Source organism: Typopeltis vanoorti, chromosome 3, assembly GCF_054136105.1.
Source record: "Typopeltis vanoorti isolate ZY-2024b chromosome 3, IOZ_Tvanoo_1.0, whole genome shotgun sequence".
NCBI lineage: Eukaryota > Metazoa > Arthropoda > Arachnida > Uropygi > Thelyphonidae > Typopeltis > Typopeltis vanoorti.
In genome coordinates, this window is record NC_143551.1 from 55,482,755 (window position 1) to 55,510,725 (window position 27,971).

At 34.7% G+C, this 27,971-nt stretch overlaps 1 protein-coding gene across 1 annotated transcript in view; it reads left to right on the top strand.

Annotated features, from left to right (window-relative positions):
- The window catches only part of mib1 (E3 ubiquitin-protein ligase mind bomb 1), a 515,003-nt gene that overhangs the window by 61,138 nt on the left and 425,894 nt on the right, over positions 1–27,971 (top strand). The window contains exons 5-6 of the mRNA XM_090415624.1: positions 9,757–9,887; positions 13,413–13,489. Of these exons, the coding sequence (XP_090271750.1) occupies positions 9,757–9,887; positions 13,413–13,489 (208 nt within the window). The remainder of the gene's footprint in view (positions 1–9,756; positions 9,888–13,412; positions 13,490–27,971) is intronic.

Genomic DNA, 27,971 nt, shown 5'->3' on the forward strand with positions numbered 1-27,971 from the left:
GTGAGCAGTAGATAATATTGGTGTAGATGATGATGATGGTAATAGTGGTTCTCTGTGGTTGGTGTATTAAGTGGAGACAGAGTAGGTACCCTCCCTTGATGAGTCTTTGGAATCCTTGGAGGTGTCATGTAAGAATGATAATTATAACTTCACTAATGGGAAAAAGTTTAAAATTTGAATATCTGCAAGTTGACATGATAAAATCCGAGTGAATAGCAAATTTGAACATTGTTGGGTCTGTAGAATAGGATGGCTTGGTTAACTGTGTGAATAGTATTTCTGTTCTCTAACCAAACTGGTTGTAGGATTGAATCCAAGTGCATGCATGTGTGTCATACATGGCTTGGATATTTGTAAAAGTCTTCATGTGGTAGACAGTTTTCATCCTAGTGGAAGATCGCTATCCTGTTCAGTGATCTTGGAGGCATGAAATGGCTTTGCAAAATGTGGTTTGGTCTATAGAGCAGAGATCCGGGATTTGCTGATCTTTAGTTGTCTCAAAAGGATTCAGAGCAAGATTCTTTATAGATCATATTCACTATGAACCAAGTAATAGAAAAAGCAAATGAGTATAATATTTCTATATATTTATTAAGTGTAGATTTTGAAAATAGCTTTTGATTCTCTATATCTTTAGATATAGAGAATCAAAAATAGTAAACAATACTATTTTTGATTCTTAATACATACTATTTATACATACATACTATTAATACATTATTAAAACACTTAAGGAATTGAACAATGTAGTTAAGGATATAAATTAAATTATACTTTAATAAATATTTTCCGATATTTCGGCAATGTCACATTGCTATCTTCTAAAGGAACTTACAAAAAAAGCACGTGCACGTAGGCACTACAAACACAGTAACTGGGAAAGAAGAGATGAAGCTATTGTTCTCCTAAAAGTCCTGATGGTGCCCTCTAGCGGGCTAAGTAGGTGTTCTTGGCCGTTGGGCTGAAGGTCTGCTGATGTAAGCCTCCCAAATTTGGGGCAGTTGCATACAACCAAATTTGTTGAGGTTTGGAGAATTTCTTAGGGCTGAGGCTGATTCCATAAATAGTCTTTCGTATTTGTATTTGCTACGGTGTATTACTGTAGCTTTCTTCCACCGTATTCTGTGGCGTGTATCCAGAGCATGGTCTGCAAGACCAGAATGGCTGTACTTGTGAAACCGGATGTAGTCCTTGTGTTCAGAAATTCTGATATTCGCTGTCCTGCCTGTTTGGCCAAAGTAAGACAGATTACAACTGCAAGGGACCTGGTATACACCAGGTAGGTCTAGGGGAAGTGGTTGGTCTTTAGTGGAGCGGATAAGGGATGCCAATTTTCTGTAAGGTTTGTAACAGGAGGTCAGGTCATGCTTTTTTAAGATTTTGGTAATCTTTTCCGAGGTGCCTCGGATGTAGGGAATGGTGATGGATTTAGAGTAATCCTTGTTGTGGAGGGGATCTGTGGTTTGTAGGTTCTAATATTTTTTGGACTTTTTTTGGGGGGTAGCCATTGGCTGAGAAAGTGTTGAGGATGTGATTTAGTTCAGTGGCATCCCTTATCCGCTCCACTAAAGACCAACCACTTCCCTTAGACCTACCTGGTGTATACCAGGTTCCTTGCAGTTGTAATCTGTCTTACTTTGGCCAAACAGGCAGGACAGCGAATATCAGAATTTCTGAACACAAGGACTACATCCGGTTTCACAAGTACAGCCATTCTGGTCTTGCAGACCATGCTCTGGATACATGCCACAGAATACGGTGGAAGAAAGCTACAGTAATACACCGTAGCAAATACAAATACGAAAGACTATTTATGGAATCAGCCTCAACCCTAAGAAATTCTCCAAACCTCAACAAATTTGGTTGTATGCAACTGTCCCAAATTTGGGAGGCTTACATCAACAGACCTTCAGCCCAACGGCCAAGAACACCTACTTAGCCCGCTAGAGGGCACCATCAGGACTTTTAGGAGAACAATAGCTTCATCTCTTCTTTCCCAGTTACTGTGTTTGTAGTGCCTACGTGCACGTGCTTTTTTTTTTTGTAAGTTCCTTTAGAAGATGGCAATGTGACATTGCCGAAATATCGGAAAATATTTATTAAAGTATAATTTAATTTATATCCTTAACTACGTTGTTCAATTCCTTAAGTGTTTTAATAATGCATAACCAACGTATAAGCCTGTCTACGAGAATCATACTATTAATACATACTTAAATTACTTAAATTTTGATTCTTAATACATACTATTTATGCATACAATACTATTTTTGATACTTAAAATAACAAGTCATCTCAACAGAGTATATCCGATTATTAAAAAGTGTATGTCAAAACTCAACAGCTAGTATAAAGCTAGAACATCAGGGCAAGGAATTTGGTATTGGGAGAGGAGTAAGGCAAGGAGATCCTATATCACTCAAATTGTTTTGTACTGCATTAGCCTTTAAGAACATCTCATGGGAAACTATGGAATTAGCATCAGTGGAAAAAATCTCAGTCACCTACATTTTGCAGATGATATTGTTCTGTTAGCAAAAAATAAAGAAGTTCAGGAAATGCTAAATGACCTTGATAGAGAAAGCAGGAAAAAAAGGTTTACCAAATCGATCACAAATTCAGATCATACCAAACTAAAATTAAGAGATAATCATATTTAAATTGTGGAGGAGTGTAATGTATCTTGGTCAACTAGTTAGGTTTAAGGAAAAAAAAACAGATAAAGAAATAAATCACACAAGGAAACAGAGCACTTGGTTGTGTAAAGATTACTTGTTAGGAGATTTACCTATATGCCTCCAAAGAAAGCTCTTTAATATATATATATATATATATATAGTTTTATGAAGAATTAAATGACTAGAACCGAGATTTAAGTAAAAAGGTTTTAATATAAACACCCTACTAGTTTCGGCCTGTAACAGCCTTCTTCAGATGACATTATAAAAGAAAAAATACAAAATGCTAATTATGTATAAAGACTGTCTGTGTTTTTCATAGTCTTTTAATCTTCAATGTTTAGTGTTTTTTCTTTTATAATGTCACCTGAAGAAAGCTGTTACAGGACGAAACTAGTAGGGTGTTTATATTAAAACCTTTTTACTTAAATCTCGGTTCTAGTCATTTAATTCTTCATAAAACTATGTATGTTAACCGAGTCAATGATCATTCTGTCATATATATATATATATGTGTGTGCATTATTCTAGTATTTACCTATGGAAGTGAGATATGGGCAACAACTAAAAAGCTGGAAGACAGGTTGTGTGTGGCCCAAAATGATTTGGGCCACACACAACCTGTCTTCCAGGTTGAATGATCCAGATAACAAAAAGGAATAGAATGAGAAATACTAGAATTAGAGAGATGACTGAAGTAGATGATATTCTGAAGTGTTGTAAACTATGTAAGTGGAAATGGACTGGCCATATTACTTAGTCTACCAGATGAAAGGTGGAGAAAATTAAGCACTGAGTGAATACCAAGAGAAAGGAAAGGTTATCAAAGAACAAGATGGAGGGATGATCTACAGAGATTTAACATGGGATGGTGGACCGGCTAAAAACAGAACTGGAAAGTTAAGGGAGGAAGACCTATATCCAGCAGTGGATTGAAAGAGGTAATTGGATCCAGTTCTCCCTTATTATGACAGCTAAGTATGCACCTAGTGTATTTAGTATAGGTACTTATTTTCTGAGAAGTAAATTTTCATCCAAATTGAATTATGCTGCTGTTCAGTACTATTTTGGTGAGATAAAACTAATAGTCCATAGTTGTTGTTGGAAGTTTTTCCACTTGATTATACTATAAATTAAAAATGCCAAGAAATTATCAGCTTGAAATTACCACAAATCACCTGCTTTGTAATTCCACAAAGCAGGTAATTTGTGGAATTATCTCTTCTTACCAGACAGTTCTGCATATCTGGCAGTCTCCCAAGACAAGACCACATGATGACTTTCTTCAAGTAGAGGCAGTGTAGTGTCCCTCCATTACATGCTGCCTCAAATTATCTTGTAGTAGTTGTATAAATTCCATTTCCTTTTCTGCCTATGACTATTACTCCTCCTAATCTATGGCCCCATAGTTGAAATCCGCCATAACAATAATCTCTTGACCAGCACTTGAGCTAATTTGCCAATTTATGTCATCTATATTCTCTCTTATATCTTCTGGATTATAGTAGCAACCAATTATATATTTCTCCTGTTGGCTTCTATCTCACACCAGATAGCCTCAGATGAACTGACCTCTTCATCCCTGTCCCCCCCCTGATGTACTTCTACTCTTTTTACCTTCAATTCTTCTGCAATCATTAACACCCCCCCCCCCTCTATCCTGTTCCTTTTCTCCTCTCTGAAGACACCATACCCCTTGTTTCATTTCTGTGACTACATCATCCTCAGTCAACCAAGTCTCACTAATGGCCATGGCTTTTGGCCAAATTGAACTAACCGAAGCCAAAATCTCCTCGCCTTATTTGGAATATTTCTGGCATTAGTATACATAAACTGCAATAACCCTTCTTTCTACAACCTCTCTTACACCTTGTATTGCTTAGCCCACTAAAGTTAAGAATCTGTGGTGTCACATTTAGCATCATGTGATCACTCTTTCACCTACTAAGTAGGCTGAATCCATGCTTCCCTGCACCCCCTTCCCAAACATTCTAGTTTCCCTGACTCTGCACTTCCAAATGCTCACTGAACAACACTTTTTTAAGACTCCTGACCACAAATCCATTCAAATGCAAGCCATTTACCTTATATAAATCCTTCCTTCTTTTGCAAACTCACTTTACTCACCCACAAACTCCACAACATTCCTCCTGCAATCTCTGTGCACTGACTTATTTGCAATCATAGCTCTCTAACTCCACTTGCTTCTAAATTTTCTAAAAGTTTTTATATCTTTTTGCATACCATACATGTCACCTGCTAAGTCATTTGTCCTAGCCCAAATAACCATTTCTTCCATCTTCACCTTGTACTCCTTACAGCATCACTAACATCCTTAATTTTAGCATCAGGATGACATGATTTCATCACACTTTCCTCACAAATCCATTCAGATGCAAGCCATTCACCTTATATAAATCCTTCCATCAAACTCACTCTGCTCATCCACAAACTTGACACCATTCCTCCTGCAAAATCTGCACACTGACTTTTTCTCAATCATAGCTCTCTTTCTCCACTTGCTTCTAAATTTTCTAAAAACATTCATATCTTTTTGCATCCCATATATGTCACTTGCTAAATCATTTGTCCCAGTCAAAATAACCATCACTTCCACCATCACGCTGTACATCCTTACAGCATCATTAATATTCTTAATCTTAGCCTTAGGAAAACGTGATTTTGTCATTCTCTCCTGAAGCACTCCTCTTATCAATAAACTACCATGCAAAATCCTATCCTTATTCTCCTGATTTTGCTCTTTCCTACTCTGCTTTCTTTTGCACCTTGTACCTCCCCTTTGTTTTGCTTCTGTCATACCATCCACCAGGCATTTCTCTATCTACTCAGTCTCACATTTTGTTCTGTGGAGAACTCCATGTAAGTGTGCAATCTCTTCTGTTACCATCTGGTCATTCTCCACTGCATGCTTTATACACTTACTCATACTGCTTGTAACACAAACTTTACCAGTTGCATTACACACATTTCATCTTTCAATTCACTATGTCATTGGTTTCAAACTAGCATCTTTTGATCACAGAAAACAGTTGTTACAGAACATAAAACACTAGCATTGAAGTAATTGGAAACAGTTGAAAATTGTAATGGACAAACATGTTTTTATCACCAAAGTAACAAATCCTTAATTGTTTCTTGACCAATAGCTATTTTGATCTGTTGGTTGGAAAACATCAAGAAGATACATACATATCAATTTTAAAACTTTATAAAATTTCTAAGGGAAATATTTTTTGCCTGCTTACATACTTTTTGCATACTAACAACTTTTTACCTCATTAATTATGATTTACACAATATTTCAGAATTCATTTACAAAAAATGATTTCAAGCATTGAATTGCTGTGATATTTTGGTTTCTGTCTGATCTCAGAGCAAACATGTATAGAAGGAATAATGATATTTTTAAATAAGCTCTGGGGTTCTTAAAACATTAGTGTCAGCTTATTGAACTTTTCTTTTCAAAACAGCATGAGGCTGGTGAATATATGAGCTTTTTAAACTGAATGAATTCTAGGTGAGGTTCAAATAGGTCCGTATCATGGCATGCATCTCATGCAAACATTTGTTTTTCATGTTGGTTTTCAGTTATTCCTGAATGCTCTTAAAATTTCAAAAGCAAATATTTTTTGCCCACTTGAATAAAATAATAATGGGTCTTTTAATATTATCCTTTAAACAAATCTCATTGTCAAAAATAAAATCTTTTAGGTTCTTTTCTTTGTTAACTACTTTTTAATTTGTATTTGTTATTCCATTTACTAATCATGGAAAAATTTACTCATCATGCAGAAATTCTTATTGAATAATTTTCTTTAAGAATTTCTGAAAATTCCTATAGAAAATTATCCTGTAGAAATTTTCATTTATGAAAATTGTCTGAAATGAAAGATTTCTTTTTCCACATTGCACTTTTTTGTGTTTAAGTTTTATGATTTGGATATATATTTGAATTACATATGATTTTATGTTAGTTTTCTTGAGTCAGTTAAATTGTTTCAAAGAGATTAAGTATATAAGAAACATTTTGAAAGTAATTGTGATAGCTCCTCACCCATGTTAGTGAAATAAAATAGCATCACTATTTTATTTTCATGCCGTATTTCTTAATATAATCTTCTCCCTTTCATTATATTTGGGCTATTGCACAAATATTTTCCAAAGCAGTCAAAGTAAAATTCTTCAGTTTTTCAGACCCATTTTCTCACCTCTGCTTGATCTGTTTGTTATTTTCAAAATGGATATCCTTGAGATTGGCTTCAATTTAGGAAATAATCTGAATCCGAATGGAATCAAGTTTGGCTGTACTTAAGATGGTTTACAAATTTTCATATCCAATCTTGTTGATGGCTGTTGAAGTGAATATATTAGTGTGTGGCCTTACATTGTCACTTAGCAAAAGCAGTAGCTTTACATTAGAATGAACAGGATTAATTCATTGTTTCTAATTTTTCATAATCTTCTCATAGTTTTGCAGATTTATTGTTATCCCTTTCATCATATTGTCCTGATAAATGAATGACACTTTTGCTGTCCCAGACGACAACATGCACCTTCTAGTGGAAGTTGAATTTTAAACTATAGTTTGAATTTTGACCTCTCAGTAAGGTAGCATGGAGATATTCCACAAACTTAATTTTCATTCATTTCATTTAATTCTGGAATGAAAATTCTGGAACACATCCGAACTCAATATCAGCAGGGTTCAAGATTGGTACTATCAACGGAAAAGAAATGGAACCAGCAGAAGAATTGAATAAGTACCAGATCGATGTAATAGGTGTGACTGAAACAAAGAAGACAAAAACAGGTGAGATCTTTCCAATTGACAAATACAAAATGTTATATTCAGGCAATAACAATCAAGGAAAAGAGAAAGTATCTATAGCATTCAACACTAAATATGAGGATAATCTTCTTGAATGGCAGCAATATTAAGTAGAGTGATGTGGGCAAACATCAGGCCTATGGTCCCACAGAAGGTTCTACCAAGGAAAAAATGGAGGAATTTTTTGAGGCATTAGAGAAGGCAGCTGACACAATGAAAAAAGAAAAGTTGGTCCTTTCGGAGATATAAACAGCAGAGTAGGAAATGATTACCAGACATATAGAAATGTTTTGGGAAAATTTGGAGAAAAGAGCAAAGCTAATATTATGGTAAGTGCCTGCTGGATTTATGTTCAGGACATGGACTAGTTATTATTAACTTGCTCCAACATAAAAATGTGCACAAATTCACATGGAGAGAAGAGGCAAGGAATAAGAAAAGTCTCATTGACTATGTTATTGTTGATAGTGATGTTTTTTCCCTGGTGCAGGACACCAGAGTGTACAGAGGATTTGAAATTGGAAGTGATCACTATTTAGTCTTGAGCAGGATAAAACTGATTTTCATATTGAAAAGAAAAGTATGCAAGAAAGTTTTAAAATCTACTTTAAAATATTTTAAAAGTAAAATATAACATCATCTACTTTATGCAGATGATGTGATACTCCTGAATAACTTGTTTTTCACCAGAGAACCAGGGCAAACAGTGAAAAGTGAGCTACTGGAACAAATCCTGAAACATATCCCAACTCAACCTCACCAGAGTTCAAGATCAGCACTATCAACATAAGTAGCCTGAATGGCAAAGAAATGGAACTAGCAAAAGAATTATAGAAGATAAGTACCAGATCAACATAATAGGGATGACTGAAACAACCCATCCACTCATTCACCACCCTTGTAGCAAAAAACTTTACATCCTTGCTAACTGAAACTTTACTCAGCTTCCAATGATAACTTCTTGTTCTATTCCCACCTGCCATATTCGGAAAAAATTTCCCTCACCTCCACTCTATAAAACTTTTTTTTGTAACTTAAATGTTTGTGTCATGCCACCTCTCTTCCTACTGTTTGCCAGTTTTTGTAACCTACAAACCTATTAAAAAAAAACTGTGGAATGTTTCAAAACTATGGAACATTCCACAGTTTTGAAACAATCTTGGTTACTCACCTCTGAATCTTCTCAGCCACCCCTACATCTCAAAGAAACCCAGGCTACCAAATCTGACCAAAACTGTTATATTTTAGTGTTTTGTTTTGTGTTTATTAACAAATCTTGAAGTGCAATCTAATAATATCTCTTTGTATTTCTTATATGCTTTAATATGGATCACTGGTTAGACATGGGATGTATGAAATGCACAGTAGTGAAGGAAATGAAAATAATTGGGGTAACTGTGAAAAAGAACATGTCAATGTATCAGGATCAAATGAAAGTAATAATTATGATTCATTAATTTATTATAATGCAAATGTTAAAAAATAAATACCTTTATAATTATTTGTGTTTTGAATGAAATAGTATGACTTTTCCCAAATTGCCTTCGCCTGAGAAGGGGGTACACAAATGTTTCTAAAATTTATTAGGTATTCCAGTACTGAATCCTCTTCATATACGTTAACCTGTCCAAATCAGTTTCTAGAGCGATAGTCCAGTTTCTTCTATCCTAAGACTTTATAGTAAGAAAAAATAATAATAATTCCGCTGAGTTGGTTACTAGCCATCTGCAGCTTTTGTTAGAGTGGCTGCCACCTTTAGGGCCTCTGAACTTGCTGTAAGTCTATCATTTGTACCTCACTAAGCTTCCCAGTAGGATTGGTACCAAGTCTTCCATTTTGTTGTTCAGGTCCTGGGTTCACCATGTGGAGATGAGTTGAATTGGAGAAGAGAGACAATGTGATCCTACTTGAGAGGATCACATGTTGTGCAACCATCCCCTTTGATCCCCACTTTTTTTTTTAATAAAAAAAATGAAATATTCAAAAACAATATCATTAATCATTTTGCTTTATTGGTCAACTCTTTAATTCAAAACTGCAGAAAAGCAATTAGAAAATGTGGTTTCTTTAAAGATCTTCTGCATTGCATTCTGGAAATAACTAATATTTTTTAGTCATATGATTTAAAGTTGGTTAAATCTGTATCATGATAACACTGAAAAGAAATTTTCAAATTTGTTAGTGTTACATGATAAGCATAAAAGCTAGCATGTACAATTTTTATTATAGGTGAACAGGGTCCTGGTAGAGCAGGTGTTCATGGATTTCAGATAGGTGATAATGTAAATGTTGATTTAGACTTAGAAATTGTCCAGTCATTACAGCATGGGCATGGAGGATGGACAGATGGCATGTTTGAGGTACAGTTTTTAGATATTAACTGTCGCTAAGATATAATTAGTCTGTTTATGATGAACTGAACAATAAATGTTATTAGAAGCAGTAGAATTTTTTTTTTTTGGAGGTTGGGATATTGAAATCTAATGATCTTTGTAAGTAATGATATACTGTATACCTTATTGAAAGTTGAAAGTATTTTCACTTGGTTATAAATTAAATTAAAGATGCCAAAAAATTAGATTCTTGCTTAATTCTTTAACCAAGTGTAAGCAAACAAAATTTTCATGTGAAATATCTTCATAACTAGGCTACTAGAATCCTTTTTTTCATAGTTAGATAGTGATCAGCATCCATTTTTAAAAATTATGGAAACAACTACTATTATAGTAAAACTTCAGTTTAATATAAACTAGAATAATTACCCAACATTTTGATTCTCACATCGAGGTCATCATGTGGAGTATTCACATATATACAAAGAAACAAGCTATGTTACAATCTACATAGTATGCGAAAATCACACCAATTTGGTGAACCATTAACACTACTGGCTTCACCTCTGGTGGAAAAAACCTTGTTATATCAAAACTCTTCCTCCTTTCACGTATTAGGCCTAGTGGCCTATTACATTCATATTAGGCATGGCCTATTACAATTAGAAACTGCACCGCTTCAAGGATAAGATAGTCAGCCCTATGCTATGCCTCCAGGTGTGTCCTATATCTGTAGATGCTTGTGTTCATGGGGCTGGTTTGCCTGTTCTGAGGGACGAAAAGCCCGAGTTTCCAGATGCGAAAAAAACCCCTACCTCCGTATGAGACCAATTAACTTATCTTTAGTTGAAAGAGATCAGATAAAGGTTCTTCACGTCTTGGGCGGGAATCGAATCCAGGTCTTTCCAACCAAAGGGCTTCATCTATACCGACTGAGCTACGAAGACTTGCATCAAAACTAGAGTCCTGTTGTCTGTTTGGTTATAAATCTTTAAGCTAGAGAGCAACATACTCTTGCATAATTACATAAATTAGAACAAAAGCCCTTATTGGCTACCTGGATGGTGGCTTATTGCTAAGAGTCCTAAAGGAAAGGTTTGCTGTAGAACATGAAAGAATGTGTGGGCTGAATGTGTGCCATCCAAATTCTTGGAATTTTTATGCCACCCATTATTGTTTAGACTAGGGTGATTGATCAAAATTTCACAGATTTCCTTAAATTTACATTTATACCAGGTTTTTTTATGATGTCAGCAACATTTACCTTTCCAATCAGTCTGGTGTAGAGTCTCCAGGTGCTGGCCCTTCCCATAATGCATAACATTATACATACCCCAAAGGATGTGTGTGTTTTGCATTATGGAATCCTAAGGCAAATAATGTGAAGTCATTAGCCTCTATATACAAGTAGCCTAGTCATGAAAATATTTCACATAACAGCTTTGTTGGCTTACATTTGGATAAAGGATTAAGCTAGACTATGAATAATTGCTCTTTTTAATTTCATATACACCTTCATTGTGGGCACTTTCATCATGCAGCTGAGGATCAATACATATATTTGATTTTAATTATTGTTGTTATTTTTATTTTCTTAATAATAATAATTTTTTTTTTTGTTATTGCAAGAGTAAGAAAGTGAAAATAATATATTCCTAGATATGATAACACAGAATTAAGAAGGACAGTGATGGCAAACAGTTTGATGTGTAGGCTGTGTAGAAATCATGGTTGCAAGTTTTAGAATTGGTGGTGTTAGTTGGAGGAAAAAGGGATTTATATAAGAGGGACGATGGCCTGCAATTGAGTGCTTTTGGTATCAGGAGTCTGGCTAAATTATTTATTGATATGAGGCCTAATAAGGAGAGTCTGGAGAAACTAGATTATAATTAGAGGAGTGGAAAGAGTTTGTGCACGGAAGCATCAAGTTATGCAAATATATTAATTATATGATTATGCTAATCATGGAGGTGATTATGACATAAAAGATGATTGTGTTTGTCTGGTTCAGACTTATTAAGTCTGAGTAAGAATGTCTGTATAAGTGAAGCATTACATTTGACACAAGAATCTGAAAGTTGTCCAACTAGTTCATGTAGACTACACAAGTATACTTAAAAAGCATGTAGGTAACTTATTATACAAAGTCACAAAGTTATTATATGAGGGCGGTTCCATAAGTTTCTGGCCATTCTAACTTTTAGAGGTGATAGAAAGAAAGCAACTGTGTCACCTTTCAACATAATCTCCCTTTACTTCAATACACTTTCACATCTTTGAATTAACTTTTCTATGCCCTTGAAAAAAAATAGTCTGCACTTTTGTCTGCAAAATGACCTAAATCTTTTACCTCATTGTCATCTGCTAATTTTCTTTCTCGAAGGTCTTTCGTCAGGTTTGAGAAGAGGTAGTAATCACTGGATGCTAGATTTCATCTGTAGGGTGGGTGGTCAATCTCCTGGAAGCCACAGTTCTTCGCTGCAGCCTTTGCAACAATAGCCATATGGACTGGAGCATTGTTGTGAAGCAGGTGAACACCATGACTCAACATTCTTTGTTTCTTTTCCTTTATGGTATCGTGCAGTTTGTTCAGGAGTGGAGCATAATATTCTACCTTCATGGTCATATTCCTTTCCTCGAAGTCAATCAAGAGAATTTCCCAACAATCCCAAAAGATTGTTGTCGTGATCTTCTTGGTGGACTGCGTGATCTTGGCTTTTCTTGGCAGTGCTTTGCCTGGTTTGCACCACTCTGGATTCCTTTTTGAAAAGAGGATCATAATAAAGAACCATGGTTTCATCCCTGGTGACAATGGATTCCAGCACTTTTCTCTGATTACCTTGGCAATGCTCTAAAAACTTGTGGGAATAGGTCGCACAATGCTCCTTCTGAATTGAAGAGAGAAGTCGGTGCATCCACCTCGCACTGACCTTCATCATGTGAAGCTTCTCGTGAATGATGTGAAAGATGGTTGCGAGAGAGAATTTTATCTTTGAGCTTCAGCTGCCTGTCATTGAGCAGTTCCTCCTCATCAAGAGAGACATCCATTCTTTCACAGTGGAATATTAAGGAGAAGCTTCCCCCAAAACACCATTCAGTGACTGTTTGATAGCACTTGGAGAAAGCCCTTCTTTGGTGAAAAATTTTTATCACAGCATGGTACTCTGTTTTTAACATTACTGCTACGTGTTAGTTAAATAAGTGCCTCCAACTGAATGATGCAGGTAGAGAGTTGAAACTGGTACTCTAAACTCCCCATAGATGGTGCTATCTGTCAACCATGGCATTTAAAAATTGGTGTAAATTTTGTATGTCAGGCCGGAAAATTTGGAACCTACTTCATATCTGTATTTGTATACAGATAACACACACACACATTCATTTTATATTTAGAAGTTTATGAGTACAGAATTTTATCATTACTATTTATCAAGATCTGTGCGATATTCACCTCTTTAATTACAATGATAACATGAATTAAGTTTGAGATTTTAAATGTTTTCTTATAACAAATTTATTCTGAGATAAAAGAAATAATTTGTTTTATTTCAGTGTTTAGGTACTACAGGTGCTGTAGTAGGCATAGATGAAGATCATGATATTGTTGTCTCTTATCCTAGTGGAAACAGGCAAGTTTTCCCACCTCCCACTTTTTTGTATCCATTATTACAAATTTAAGCTGAATTTTAACACAAGATGACTTTAATCTCGATAAACAGTGATCTGATATTTGCATGAATTACTTGTTTTAATGTTCTGTTCAAGGGGTAGAAAAAACGAAAAAATTTGCTGTGTAGTGTAACAGGAATTTTCAAAGCTTTATTATTTGTTTTTTTTATGAAGTTTTTTGTCATAATTTCATTTATTGTTGAAAAAAATTAATAGATATAATATGTATTAATTTCCCTCCTTTTCTTAGAATTTTGAGTAATTCTTAATTGTCTTAGCTATACAAAAGTAAGCTCTGCTTAGTGAGCTACAGAATACATAAACTTGTCTCATTTGATTTTCTTAGAATTTAGGCCACTGTGACATAAAAGAATACGAACTGTTTTCATTCTTTACATATTCTGAATTTTTATATCTAAACAATGACTATTGTTTTACTTTCAAGGTACCTTTCATGAAAAGCATATTGTACAACAGAACATAAAATACTGCACACCACAGTAATAATCTTTGTCTTTAAGGAGAAAAAGATAATGATAGCATTAAATAGTTACATGTGCAAGCTAAAATTCAGTTATGCTGTTGAAGTAGTTAATCACATAAATAAAGATTTAGAAAAATAAAAAAATAAAGAAAGTCAAAGGGATGGGGAATTGTTCAAATGCTTAGGCTAGTTGCATGATCATCATTGTCATCATATGCATCCTCAAGTTGTTTTCAGAATACTGGATGTTGTGATGCTACTACAGTAAAGTTACATTATTATTAAATTCCTATAAATATTTTTTGTCAAATTTTCAGTATCATCATCTGTTATATTTATTCATCTTTCAAATCCATGATTTAAACTAAACTTTGTTTAAGTATTTTCTTTTATACTGCAAGTTTGGTATTTCAACTCTAATTATTCTAATTTCTCTATTATTCCTAGCTTTGTTTTATATTTCCTGCATATTTTCACATTTAATTGCTAACCTCATTAAAATTGCTTAAATAACTGAAATCTTTTGCTTGATTTGTGAAGCTGCCATTTTGATAGTTTTTGTCTTTTTATTATTGGTTTCCATACCAAATATGTTACAACAGTTATTCAGTTCATTTGGCCTGAAGGACTTGTACAGAATATATTTAAGAGTACAATAATATCATCTGCCTAAAGTAAAAAGCTGAGTTGAACATATTTGATTTTGATATCAGGTTTAATGCCACTTTCTTTCATAATTTGATAAATGATGAATAAGAGTGGATGGAGTGTGTATTCTTGTCTTACACCTGATTTTACATCAGCTCATTTATTTCTTAATTTCTAATTGCTGACTTGTAACTTTTTCAAATCTACAAACTGAATGATCCTTGTTATGTTCCCATGATTTTTTGAATATTTGTCTTAAGTGGAAATCTAATCCTAACAACCTCTGTTTGGGCTAAACCTAATTTGTTCTTTAAATTTCTCTTCGACATTCTTCTTAGACCCTTCTGAAGTATGCTTGCATAAATTCTATCTGGAGCACTGAGTAGGAATTTCTGAGTAATTCCCACATTCAGTTTTAATTCCCTTTTTTTTTTTAATTTATTTTATTATTTTATATAAATGTGCAATATGAAAGCTCTATTCCAATCATTCAGAATTTTCCTTTCTAACTATGCTTATGAACAATGCAATGTACATATTATTGATATAGATCAGTGGTCGCCAAAGTGGTCGATATCGATCCCCAGGGATCGATATAACATTGTTAGGGGTCGATTCGGGCTCAGGGATCGATTGGGGGTCGATAGAAAAATATAAGACATCATTGTACGGGCAATATTTAATTCGGTTAACTTGGATTACCTACATCCTGAATGACAATGCAATTAAGAGTGAATTGTGGGAACAGGGACATGAATAGGACCTGTAAGATGGAGCAAGGTCATGAAAATAGTTACGGAGGCCAATCAAGTAGGCCAAAATGACGTATTTATCAATAAACCCTATGAATTTATTATAGGTATATTATTTAGACTTATTTTATGACTTCAAAATAAAATAAAATTTTATATTTTATATATTATTTATCCCTCTTATCAGATATGTAATATTATTAAGAAGGACGTCAAAAGTATCCCTTTGACATTAAGCCAATATAATAATATATACTATATTATACATACAATAAATACTAACTATAAAATAAACAATCTAAAAACTCACATAAGCATCTTTTTTGCTTGTCCTATTATGATTACGTAATAATAAATTAGAGGGGGTTGATAAAAGGTCAAGAAACTCTTGAAGGGGTCGACAGTCCAAGAAGTTTGGCGACCCCTGGTATAGACCATCGATTTCCAATGGTCTATATCTCTGAACGGCCCAGTGCTGGGCCGTTCAGCGGTACATGAAAAATAATCAGTAATGGCAGAAAAACAAGTAAAGTAAAAAAAAATGCAAAACATTAGTTATGGAACAATAAATGTTAAATTTGAATCACCGCTAATGGAGACACTACATGAAAAATAATCAGTAATGGCGGAAAAACAAGTAAAGTAAAAAAAAAATGCAAAACGTTAGTTATGGAACAATAAATGTTAAGTTTGAATCACCACTAATGGAGACACTTCAAAACTAGCTTACATTAGCGAATGATGATTGGTTGAGGGTGTGGCTATGAACCTCCCCTCCTCCAAACCACTCTTCTACCAATCATTAGCTATTTTAAAAACAAGGGGTACAATTTATAGAAATGGGTTTAAAAGGGGTACACAAGTGGAAAAAGGTTAGGAACCACTGATATAGACTAAGGATTTCACTTCTGTAGAAAGTTTTATATTTGATCCAGAGTATTTTAATAATAACATGATACACCTTTTTACTACTTGTCTATGGAAAATATATTATTTCTGCATTAATTCAACCTTGGTACCTTCCTGGGTCTGGTTCCCACTGATAATACCTCATTAAAGGTTGAAACCAGTCTAGGTAATGACACTTCTCATTATGCATAACAATATACATGTCTGAAAGGAACTATGCTTTGCTTTATGAAACACTAAGGCAATTGATGTGAAGTCTTTAGCCTCTATATACAAGTAAAATGCTTAATGCTCTAACTTTGTTTGCTTACACTTGGATAAAGGATTAAAGAAGAATATAATTTCTTGTCTTTAATTTGATTTCATTCCTGCTGTTATTTTCTACTGTTATGTTGATGTTTATCTCATTAAATATTAGAAACTTATAGTGCATTTTATTAATACTGTATTTGGACTAAGGATTAGATCATCTAAAAATACTGCTCTAGAGACCTAACATAGATATTTTTCAATGTCAGGTATCCAGTAAATACAGTGGTGGTAGCCCAATAGTTGGATTAAAATCCATGCATATGTATCAAAAGCAGAGGCTGCCCATTCAACCACCAGGCCAGCATATTATTCTAGTCATCCAGAATAGCTTCAGATATTTTTTTTAATCACTTTTATCATCTTTGATTCCTTTTATATTGCTTAAAAAGCTTTTCTAGCTTTTTCAACAGCCTACAGAGATTTCATCCTGCTATTTATCTTCATTGTTCTTTCCAAAGTCATTCTTCGACTTTTTTTAAACTATTTTGACACATTGATTCTTTAAGAGGTGAATTTTGAATACTTCTGAGGATCTATCAATACAAAATCTTTTTCAAGACTTTATTTTCAACTTCTTGAGTCTACAGTGAAATTCAGATTTTATTATTCTTGCAGACCACTTTACCCTATTTTTCCAGTTGGGCCAGTCTAAATTTCTCAGGTTTGGTTCTAGTTTTTGCTCTTCCTTTTTTGTTCAGTATGAATCTTTTTAAAACATTTTTTAAAAGGTTGAAATAAAAAGTGGAATATTACATTAGAAATGCAAACATGTTTTTCTTTTCAGTGTGATTCGACAGATTTTATCCTACTGAAAACTAAATGGTAATCATTATCAAATCCCCTACATATTCTTGCATTCTGAATTAGTCTTAAGATATTGCTATAACAATAACATAATCAGTGCAAATTTTCTTATTTTGTGTATTTGCTCTCTCCATGTGAGTTTAGATGCTTTATGTTGGTTGCATGATGTGAATGCTGAAGAGTTCTGATCAGAAATTTAGCACATGCTTACCATTAATATCAGTCCTATTTTTCTCCAAATTTTCTCAGAATAGTGCTTGAGTTTCTGATGCATTTTATACACTACTTATGTGTCCAACAATTTTTCCCTTTTTTCTTTGTTAACTGCTCTCTGATAATTCAAAGAGTTAACTATGTCTTCACTACTGGTACTTTTAGTGGAACTGTAGTACAAATTAGTTACATTTTCAAATTTCCCATTTTGAAAATATAATGCATCAATCTATTTAAAACTGCCTGTCATTCAGAAATTTCATCTTCAGTGCATAGAAAAGAAACGAGAATTCAAGGTACATACAACCATCAGTTTACCAATGTCTTTTGTAGATGGTGAGACAACTGTCACCTCTATCATTAGCTGGAGTTTGCCAGATACCTTGTGAATGTAATCTGGCATACTTGGGACAGACAGGCTGTTCTGTGGAAAAAAGAATTAATGAACATCAATATTATATTGAATACATGAAACCTCAAAAGTCTGGTCTTGCACAACATAGTATTGACACTAAAAGTATCCAATGAGATTGAAGCTCGTCTTATCCATAGAAGCAGTTTTAAATATGAATGCCTTTTCAAAGAAAGTTGTGAAGCCCTTTTACATCAGCCAAATCTGAATCAGAATGATTCTCTCTCTCTCTCCCCCCCCCCCCCAAATTCTCATTTTATGTAACCATCAAAAACAGTTTTAATAATAATAATAATTAATATATTAATTTCTAGCATGCAGCAACAGTTTTTAATTGGTAAACCGATTGTTGCATGCACCTTGTATTCCTGTTTCTTTTACTTGCTTGTTTCTACACACTGATGATGTACTGTTATTTTCAGTACAAAATATCTGTATTTTCATTTCATTAAAGTTAATTACGGTGGTTATTGTGTTTATTGTTTTCTGAATCAATTAGTGTTTTCTTTAGAGTTTATCACTAAGACTCTAAGATTTATTTCTTGTTTTTGAACTTTTTTTTTTTTTTAGATATTATTACTGGAAAATTTTCCCATGTTACTCCTCTAAATTAATATTAATTTTATGACTATCTGCCTGTTTTCTTTAGGAATTCCCCTTTTATGATGTCATTGGCTTTTTTACTCAATTTCTTAGGCATTATTGATATAGAGCCTGTGTAGCTTAGTGGATGTGGCGTTTGCACACCACCGCGCTAGGCCGCATGAAGGAAGTCTTGGTTTCGAGTCTAGTCGGCGACTAGAGGAAATTTTTCTAAGCCTTTTTTCGACCGGTTCCCGAGTTAGTCGATCTCTGGCACGGGCAAGCAGGTTTTTCCTCCCGGAAACTCGGGTTTTTCGTCCTGTAAACTCAAGAAAATCGACCGTAGAACCCACATTATTTCAGACATTAAATATATTGTGTTAGGGTTAGAGACCACGAGATGGCGGCACATTTGAGCCGTCTCTCTTCACTGCGTACCGCTTAATTAGTGATAGCCTTGGGCCATTTGTCTCTGATTGGGTACCAGTGGAGATTGAATTGCCCACTCAGTCTCCAAAAGTTAGATAGGGCTAAATGGCCTCGCCTACTCCCGTATATACGGGAATAAAAAAAAAAAGGCGTTAGCTGATTATTGATATTTTAAAGACATTGTGTTCTTCAACAGTGTTTGTATAGTTGAGTCTATAGTTTACTTGTAAAAACTTTTTAACATACTATTCCAATGAATATGAAGAATATAAGGAAAGAATAATTTTGGACATACCTTTATAGAATGTTCTTGGTTGTTTTCTTTTGGAGCAGCATTAGGCATAGCGATAAACATTTATATATCACTGCTGAAGTATGACGAAAAGGAAGGGGGAGATGGAAATGTGGGAATAGAAAGATGTGAGGGAACTGCAGATAAAATAAAAGTATGTGAATTTAAGACCCGTGTTTCAAGGGTGGGCTATGAATTCTTTGGGAAGAAGGTGATATGTAGAATATTTTTAGGGGAAAGGAGAAGGATAGAATATGATGAATCAAGATTAGGGGTGGGATTAATGGAGTATGAGCTGTTTCGATTGAGTGTCGTCTTCAGAGCTGATGGGAAAAGTGGAGGCTATGTCATGTCGGCTTAGTGTTTTTGTCTTGGGTTTATCTGTGTTTTCCAGTGGTCAGAATCTTGACCTAATTTTTTTGTTGTGGAGCTTCCAACTCTCAGTGATTATTTTATTTATTTATTTTTTTCTTCAGCAGTGTTTGTATAGTTGAGTCTATAGTTTACTTGTAAAAACTTTTTAACATACTATTCTTTTTCAATGTGATCTTCATTTTTATCCTACTTAAAACTGACTGGTGGTAACTTCCAATTTCAAATCTGCTGTACCTTCTTGAATCCTGAACCAGCATGAAGATATTTCTATCAACAATAGCATAGTCAACAAGACTTTTCTTAGTTTTTCTGTCTTCCCTCCAACAGGAAGTTGTGCACACCTTTATGCTGGAATACAGTGTGTTCATATCCTGAGCAGAAATCTAGCAGATACTTACTATTATTATTATTATTATTAACCTTCTCCCTTTCTCCAAATTTTCCCAAAACTTTTCTGTAAATCTTGGCAGGATTCATTTTCTACTCTGCTGTTTAGGTCTCCAACAAGGACTACTTTTTCCATTTTCCTTATGTCAACTGCCTGATCTGATGACAAAAAATTCTTCCACTTCTTCTTTTGGAGAACTTCTGTGGAACCATAGGCACAAATAAGTTTTATTCTTCCGTTTCCCATTTTAAAGTTTGCCCACATAACTTTTCTTGAAATTAATTATATATTTGGTTTAATCCTTTATCCAAGTGTAAGCAAACAAAGTTTGTGTCAGAAGTATTTTCAGGACTGGGGCAACTCATATCAAAGGTAGTATAACTTCTCATCACTTGCATTAGTATCTCCCATAATGCAAAGCATATCTCCTTGTGGACATGTATAATGCTATGCATTAAGAGAAGGGTCACTACCCAGACTGGTTTCCACCTTTATTGAGGTCTCATCAGTGGGAGCCAGATCCAGAGGTGGTGATACTAAGGTGGAAGTAATGATGAAGTCATATTTCCATATAACAGTTGTTAAAAGGCATCACACCTTATTATTAAATTTCTCTAGATTAGAGATAAGTTGATGGAAGTTTTTTCACTTGGCTATGCTACCAATTATATATTTGGTTTAATCCTTTATTCAAGTGTAAGTAAACAAAGTTTGCGCCTGAAGTATTTTCAGGACTGGGGCAACTCTTGGCAAAGGTAGGACGTGGCAAAGGATTATCTCTAATCCAGAGAATTTTAATAATAAGGTGTGACACCTTTTGCCAATTGGTATATGGAAATATGACTTCTCCATTACTTCCAGCTTAGTATCACCACCTCTGGGTCTGGCTCCCACTGATGAGACCTCAGTAAAGGTAAAACTGGTCTGGGTAGTGACCTTTTCCTTAATGCATAGCATTATACATGTCTGCAAGGAGATGTGCTTTGCATTATGGGATACTAAGGCAAGTGATGAGAAGTTACACCACCTTTGCCATGACTTGCCCCAGTCCTGAAAATACTTCAGCCGCAAATTTTGTTTGTTTACATGTGGATAAAGGATTAAACCAAATATATAATTGGTAGCATAGCCAAGTGAAAAAACTTCCATCATCTTCTTGAAACTGCCTTCCAATTAAGAAGTTTATCTTCATGTTTGGTGTCGAATGCTGTCACTGCTTATTCCTTTTCTTAATCATTATTGCCAGATATAATATCCTATACTTATTATTTATTAAGATCTCACCTATTTTTGTCTTCTTTGTCTAAGTGATGCTTATTAGGTCCACGTGGTATTTTTCCAGTTCTACTGACAGTTCAATTTCCTTTCCATTAATATTCCTTAAGTTGATTGTTCCTGTTTTCTGTTCATTTGTTTTGGGTTTGTTCTTCTTTTTACTCTTTTAGATGTTGAATTGGGTTTGTTCCATTAGCTGACTTTTCACTGTTTGCCATTGTTTTCTGATGAAAACAGTAGGGACTATCTCTCTCTCTCTCTAACACACACACACACACTCACACTTATTTATTTAAAGTTATTTCAAATAAATTTAAAATTTAATGCTATGAATTTAATTAGAAAAATCTGGGATCTCAGTTTTAGAAACCAAACATACTTTTGAAGCTATTTCAGTCTTTCAGTAATGTAAGTAGGGATGAAGTTTCATCCTGTTTAAAAAAAAAGGCAAAAACTGTTTATCACTTGATGACTTGCACAAACTTCCAAGTAAGAGTTGAGAGTGTGAGTGCTTCGTTCAGCCAGCCAAACTGGCGACATTTTAAATAATTAAAATTATTTTAAGATAAATTAAAATTTTACAGACTTAGCCAATCAAATTGTATTCTGTATTAGCTTAAATGCCACAGACATATAATGGTGGTACAGTACAAATAAATGTCATGCTGGCTGGTGATATGACTTAAACACAGCTTGCACTTATTATCAGGAAACCAGAATTACAGATTTTTCAGATATAGTAGTGGAATTGCAGATTTACTTATTTTTATTGTTGCAAAGAAGGCTGCAAAGCCCATAGAAAATCAGTGCTGAGTATGGGTAGGATAAAAATAACCAAAAGAAAAATCATATGTTGATATTTTTTTTTTGAAGAGATTGAGGTTTCAGTCTTTGGGGAATACTTCATATAAAAGGCTGTTCCACAGAACAAAAGTGATGGAATTATAAGGTTTGATGGGATAGCAATTAACCTGTAAACAGATGTTAGGCATCTATTGCTCGTATCATTATAGGTTTAGCAGAAGTAGGAGAGGGAATGATGAATATCATTTCCATTGACCTTGAAGCTATCTATAGAAAAGACAGTGTAAGAACTGTCTCTGAGATAGCGGTTGGAAAGTCTGTGAGAGAAATTTCTAATTACCCGAACTTCTCTTTTCTGGAGAGTATGAAGAATATTTAGAGGGTTCTTAATGCCACCCAAAAAATGAAAACAGCATTCGAAGATTGGGCAGATTTAGGATTTGTACAGAGACAGAATTAGATGATGGTCAACCAAATTGTTTTGGAAGTTTGAGGATTTTTTTTTTTTAATCACTCCCATGCACAATTGGCCTCATGGCTTGTAGCAAATACATGCCATGTGTCAGCTAAGATCAAGAGCAAAGAAATCTGTTGATATTCTTAAAGAGCTAGAGATTGTAGTCCCTTGGAAATACTTCATGAGAGTTGTTTCCCCAACACTGAGGTTGATAGAATAACAGATCACTGGGAGTAAGAGGTTTGGTGAGTCTGCAGTCCAACTGTAAAAGAATGTTGGGCATTTGATGCTTGTGTTCCTGTAGGTTTAGCAGAAATAAGAAGCGGGGGGGGGGGACATAATAGAAGCTAGTTTTGCTGAATAATGCCCATGAAAAATATCTGTAGAATGTGGAAACTATCTGTGAGATAGCAGCTGAAATGAGGGTTTAAGAGAGAAGATGTGTCATCGATCAATTGGACTGCATCAAGAATTTTTAGAGAAGTCAGGTGCACCACCCCAAATATGAGAGCAGTATTCCAAGGTGGAGTGATTTCATATTTGTACAGAATAAGCAAGTGAATAGAAAAGAAAGAAATGTCTTGAGTGAAGAAATATGCCAAGTATTTTGAAAACTGAAGGTGATTATGCCAGGAAAGACTAGGGATTAAGAGTCGGTCTGAGAAGAGAGAGAGAGGATCTTGTCTATTAAGTTGAGCATTATCAAAAGTAAGTGGAGAAGAACTGAAAGGTGTTTTTTGGGAGAAATTAGGCAAACTGTGACATTGAAGGTGACTATTTGGTGGTTGTAGCCCATTACAGAATAGTGTGAAGATCAGTGTTTAGGGCACTTACCATAGATTATCTTGAAGTTTGAACACTGCAAGGTTTATCGTATGAGTAGATAGTGCTATCATCACCAAAACTGTGAATAGGGTTTCAGGTCATTGTGAGCAGGTCATTTATAAATATATAAGGAAGATGGCAGATGAAAAACAGTCCTGAACACCTGCATTAAGAGTAAAATATGAAGATAGAACACCTTCCACCATTCAACACAGAATGATTTAGGAGAAAACTAGCAATCCAATACAAAGATAGGAAGGATGACCATAAAATGGCAATTTGTTTAAGAAATCCTTGATGCTGGACCCTGTTCAAATGCCATGGAAAATTATAAAAGCACGGGTTTCTCTAAACTTTTCTATTGCAGAGGTAGGTCACGTAGGCCAGGAAATCTGCTGTGGATCTTGATTGGTGAAATCCATACTGGTGATCATTGATTAATTGACAATTTCCCAGTTGCCAGAGTTGATAATCTTCTCCATTACTTTGGACATCTCTGAGATGAGAGAGAGCAGTAGGTTGAAAATTTGATGTTAGACACTTATCACTTTTTTTTTAATTGGCTGTATGTAGATGCCAGCTGAGTATAATACAATATGTAGAATATAAAGAGCAGGTATTAGATCATGAGCACATCAGTTGAGCACAACTGGTATTCTTTCATGACCAGAAACGTTTTTGATATCCAGGTTGTTCATGATTCTTCTGATATCTTTCACACACATGCATGTGTAGTGTCCCAGGCATAGTTAGAGGTGATTTGCTTTGGTCATCATCTCTGAATGAGCTGGATGAAAAGAATGAAGCCATAGGTTAGCTTTATCTTTAGGCGATGTTGCACTAACTATCTTGATGAGAGAAAGACAAACAGAAGTACTGATGGACAGAAATTGCAATAATAATGGTAAGTGCCTGCTGGCATTTACCATTATTATTACCTTTGCTCTTTTTCCCACATTTTTATATATCTAGCATTCATTTCCTAAGGGACCAGCTTTTCTTTCTTTCTTTTTTTTTTTTTTTTTTTGTCAGCTGCTTTCTCTGGTGACTCAAATCATTGCATATCTCAAATGCATATCTTCCTTAGGAGAACATTCTTTGGGACTGTAGGCATAAATAAGTTTCATTGTCCACATAACCTATACTTGAAATTGCTTCAGAAATTTATCTTCATATTTGTTATTGAATGCTATCTCTATTCCTTCCTTTCCTTGATCACTGTTGCCTGAATATAAAGTCTTATATTTATCATTTATCTCAGTCTCTTACCTGTTTTAGTCTTTTTTTTTTTTGTCTTATTAACACAAGTTATGTATATGTGGTGCTTCTTTAGTTTTTCTGTCAGTTCAACTTGTTTTTTGTTGATACTTCTTATGATGATCCTCTCTTTGATTTTACTCTCTCTCTTTTTTTTTTCTCCTCAAAATTCTGGAAAATACAGAATTAAAAAAAAAGAAGGGTATATAGAGCACATAAAATTGCTTCTCTGAAGAGTCTCAGAATTGGAAACTATCAAACAAATGACTGTATTAAATGGTTAAAACCCAAGAATTATACATAACATCACTGGATTTCCTCAAAATCCTCCAGAGGAAAAATTTTTGAATGTATGGTAAAGATTTTGATGAAATTTCAGGAATATTTATTCAAATAAAGTACTGAAGCTTTATGAAATTGACCTTAAATCATAATGACTGTCTTTTTGTTCCAACTGTTTGAGAAATTAATATCTTTAATTGCATTAAATAATTTTAATATGTATATGCATACTCTATCCCAATAGTGTTTTATCCTAGCTGCCATGCGACTACATGTTTACAAAGATTCTATTGTAACGCATATGGCATTCCATTCTTAAAATAAAAAAAAAATATTTTATTCCCATATACGGGAGTAGGCGAGGCCATTTAGCCCTATCTAACTTTTGGAGACTGAGTGGGCAGTTCAATCTCCACTGGTACCAATCAGAGATAGATGGCCCAAGGCTATCACTAATTAAGCAGTACACAGTGAAGAGAGAGACAGCTCAAATGTGCCGCCATCTCATGGTCCCTAACATAATATATTTAATGTCTGAAAAAAATAATGTGGGTTCTACGGTCGATTTTCTTGAGTTTACGGGATGAAAAACCCGCTTGCCCGTGCCAGAGATCGACTAACTCGGGAACCGGTCGAAAAAAGGCTTAGAAAAATTTCCTCTAGTCGCTGACTAGACTCGAAACCAAGTCTTCCTTCGTGCGGCCAAGCGCCGTGGTGTGCAAACGCCACATTCACTGAGCTACACAGGCTATTCGTTCCATTCTTTTGTATTCAAATTTCCATTATTGTTCTAATGAAGTTTTACTGTGCATAAAACAAAATAATTGGGATTATTAATAATATTTTTGCTGTCATATACATGTTTTGTGTAGATTTTTCATGTCACTTTTGTCATCTCTGATTCCTTTTACAGTTCCCTTTCCTCTATTTCCAGCTTTTTTTTTTCTTCCTAGCATTTTGCTACCTTTCTGTTGTTTTCTTCTATATTCTTACCAAAGTCTTCCATGATGATGATTGTTTTGCTACTTTTACACATTGATTTACTTCCTCATTTTTCTCTGTGTTCTCTCAGAGCACACATTGACTTACTTGTTAGGAACTTTCAATATGCTTTCTTCATTTCTTCAGCAGAAATCAGCATTTTCCTTTTCTTTATGTTAGCTTATAGACTATTGACTCAAAATTCCTCCACTTCTTCCTTATGAGAACCTGCTATGTAATCATAGGTACAAATATGTCTTGTTGTCCAATTTCCCATTATAATGTTTTCCACATCACTATACTTGAAATTTCCTGTCATTTAAGACAATTACTTCATGTTTAATATTGAGTACTATAGGTATTCCTTCTTTTCCCTGATTATCATTATCATTTTCCCTGAATCTTTATTTGTTGCTATTAGAAGAATCTCATTTGTTTTGTTTTCTTTATTTCAGTAACACCAACTATGACAAAGTATTTTTTATGTTGATGGTGCTTGTCTTGAATTTCTGATGTTGATTTGGAGTTTCTTTGGTATCTGACTTTTTTTGCTATTTGCCCTAGTTTCTTAATGATAATGCTTCTAGCAAGATGGTCTTGACATATGCTTGTTATTTATTCTTTTATCGGTTTCTGAAAGAAAAAAATGTAAATTAGTTTGTTTAGTGAACACTTGGCTAACCCATTGTGGACTGATTACAATGCATTTCATACTTAAATCTGCAGTGCAGTTTGGGATATTTGTGTCTTGAAGGCAAGTGTTTGTTGTAGTTGACTGCCTGGCAGATTAATGGGTTAAAGTGGGTGGCTGCATTTGCAAAAAATTTTGCAGCCATTTCACACAGGAAGGTTGCAATATCTGGGATATTGGCTTCTTGATGAAACTGTGCATTCCTCATGAACATTCGAGCATTGATTGCAATGCGGATGTAATTGTTTTGTATGGTTTATGTTTTTTTTTTTTTTTTGATGTTTTAGTCTACTGTGTTGTGTCTCCAACTTGGCAATCCATACATCAGTATAGGTCTGATCATTGCTTTGTATAGGAGCAGCTTATTTTCCATGCCTAGCTGATTGTGTCGGTTTAGTAATGGGTAAAGTTGTTCCATTGCTTTGTTTGCTTTTAAGCAGGCATAATCTACATGGGATGTAAAGCAGAGACCATGGTCTAGCTGTATTCCTAAGTATTTGGCGACTGGCTACCATGGGATGGTGGTGTTAAACATGATGACCTCACCTTGAGGGAGGGGGGCTGTTTCTTCATAAAGAGAACAGCGACACTGTTGTCTGCATTGATGTTGATGCAGCATCTCTTAAACCACTGCTATAATTTTGAGATAGCATTCTGTAGTTTTTTAAAAAAAAATTTCAAAATAAAATGAGCATAATTTGTTGTTGTTGTAGATTCATTAGTATGATTTTTTTTTTTCTCTTCTTTTGTCCACAATTTGTGATTCAGATGATTGTTGAAGGTTTTAGCAATTTAATATTACAATAATAACATATACCAAGTTTTAGAATTATTTTTGCACAGAAATCACCGATCATTGGATATCAGTAGGATAGCAGTCCGCGCGGTAAGCCTAGTGGCTGTGCGCTTCTCAACCATATGACTTGGGACGGTGGCCCAGGTTTGATTCTCATCGAAGACGTGAGAAATTTGAGGATCTTCCTCAGCCATTGCCAAGTTAGCCAGTCTTGGGCACAGGCAGTAGGGTTTTTTTCTGCCAGTTTATCTGGCGTTTTTCATCCTGCAAGCAGGCAAACCAGCCCCGTGAACACACACACACACACGGATCTACAGCCATAAATACTTAACCCCCCATGAGGGGGGCTCAACTTGCCCCAATGGGGACGGGGAGGAAAGGAGGAAACTCCATACGAATAAATAAAGTAGGACAGCAGAACTCAAATCTCTCATTACAACTCTTAATAAGGGATACGAGGAAAAAACTTCATTT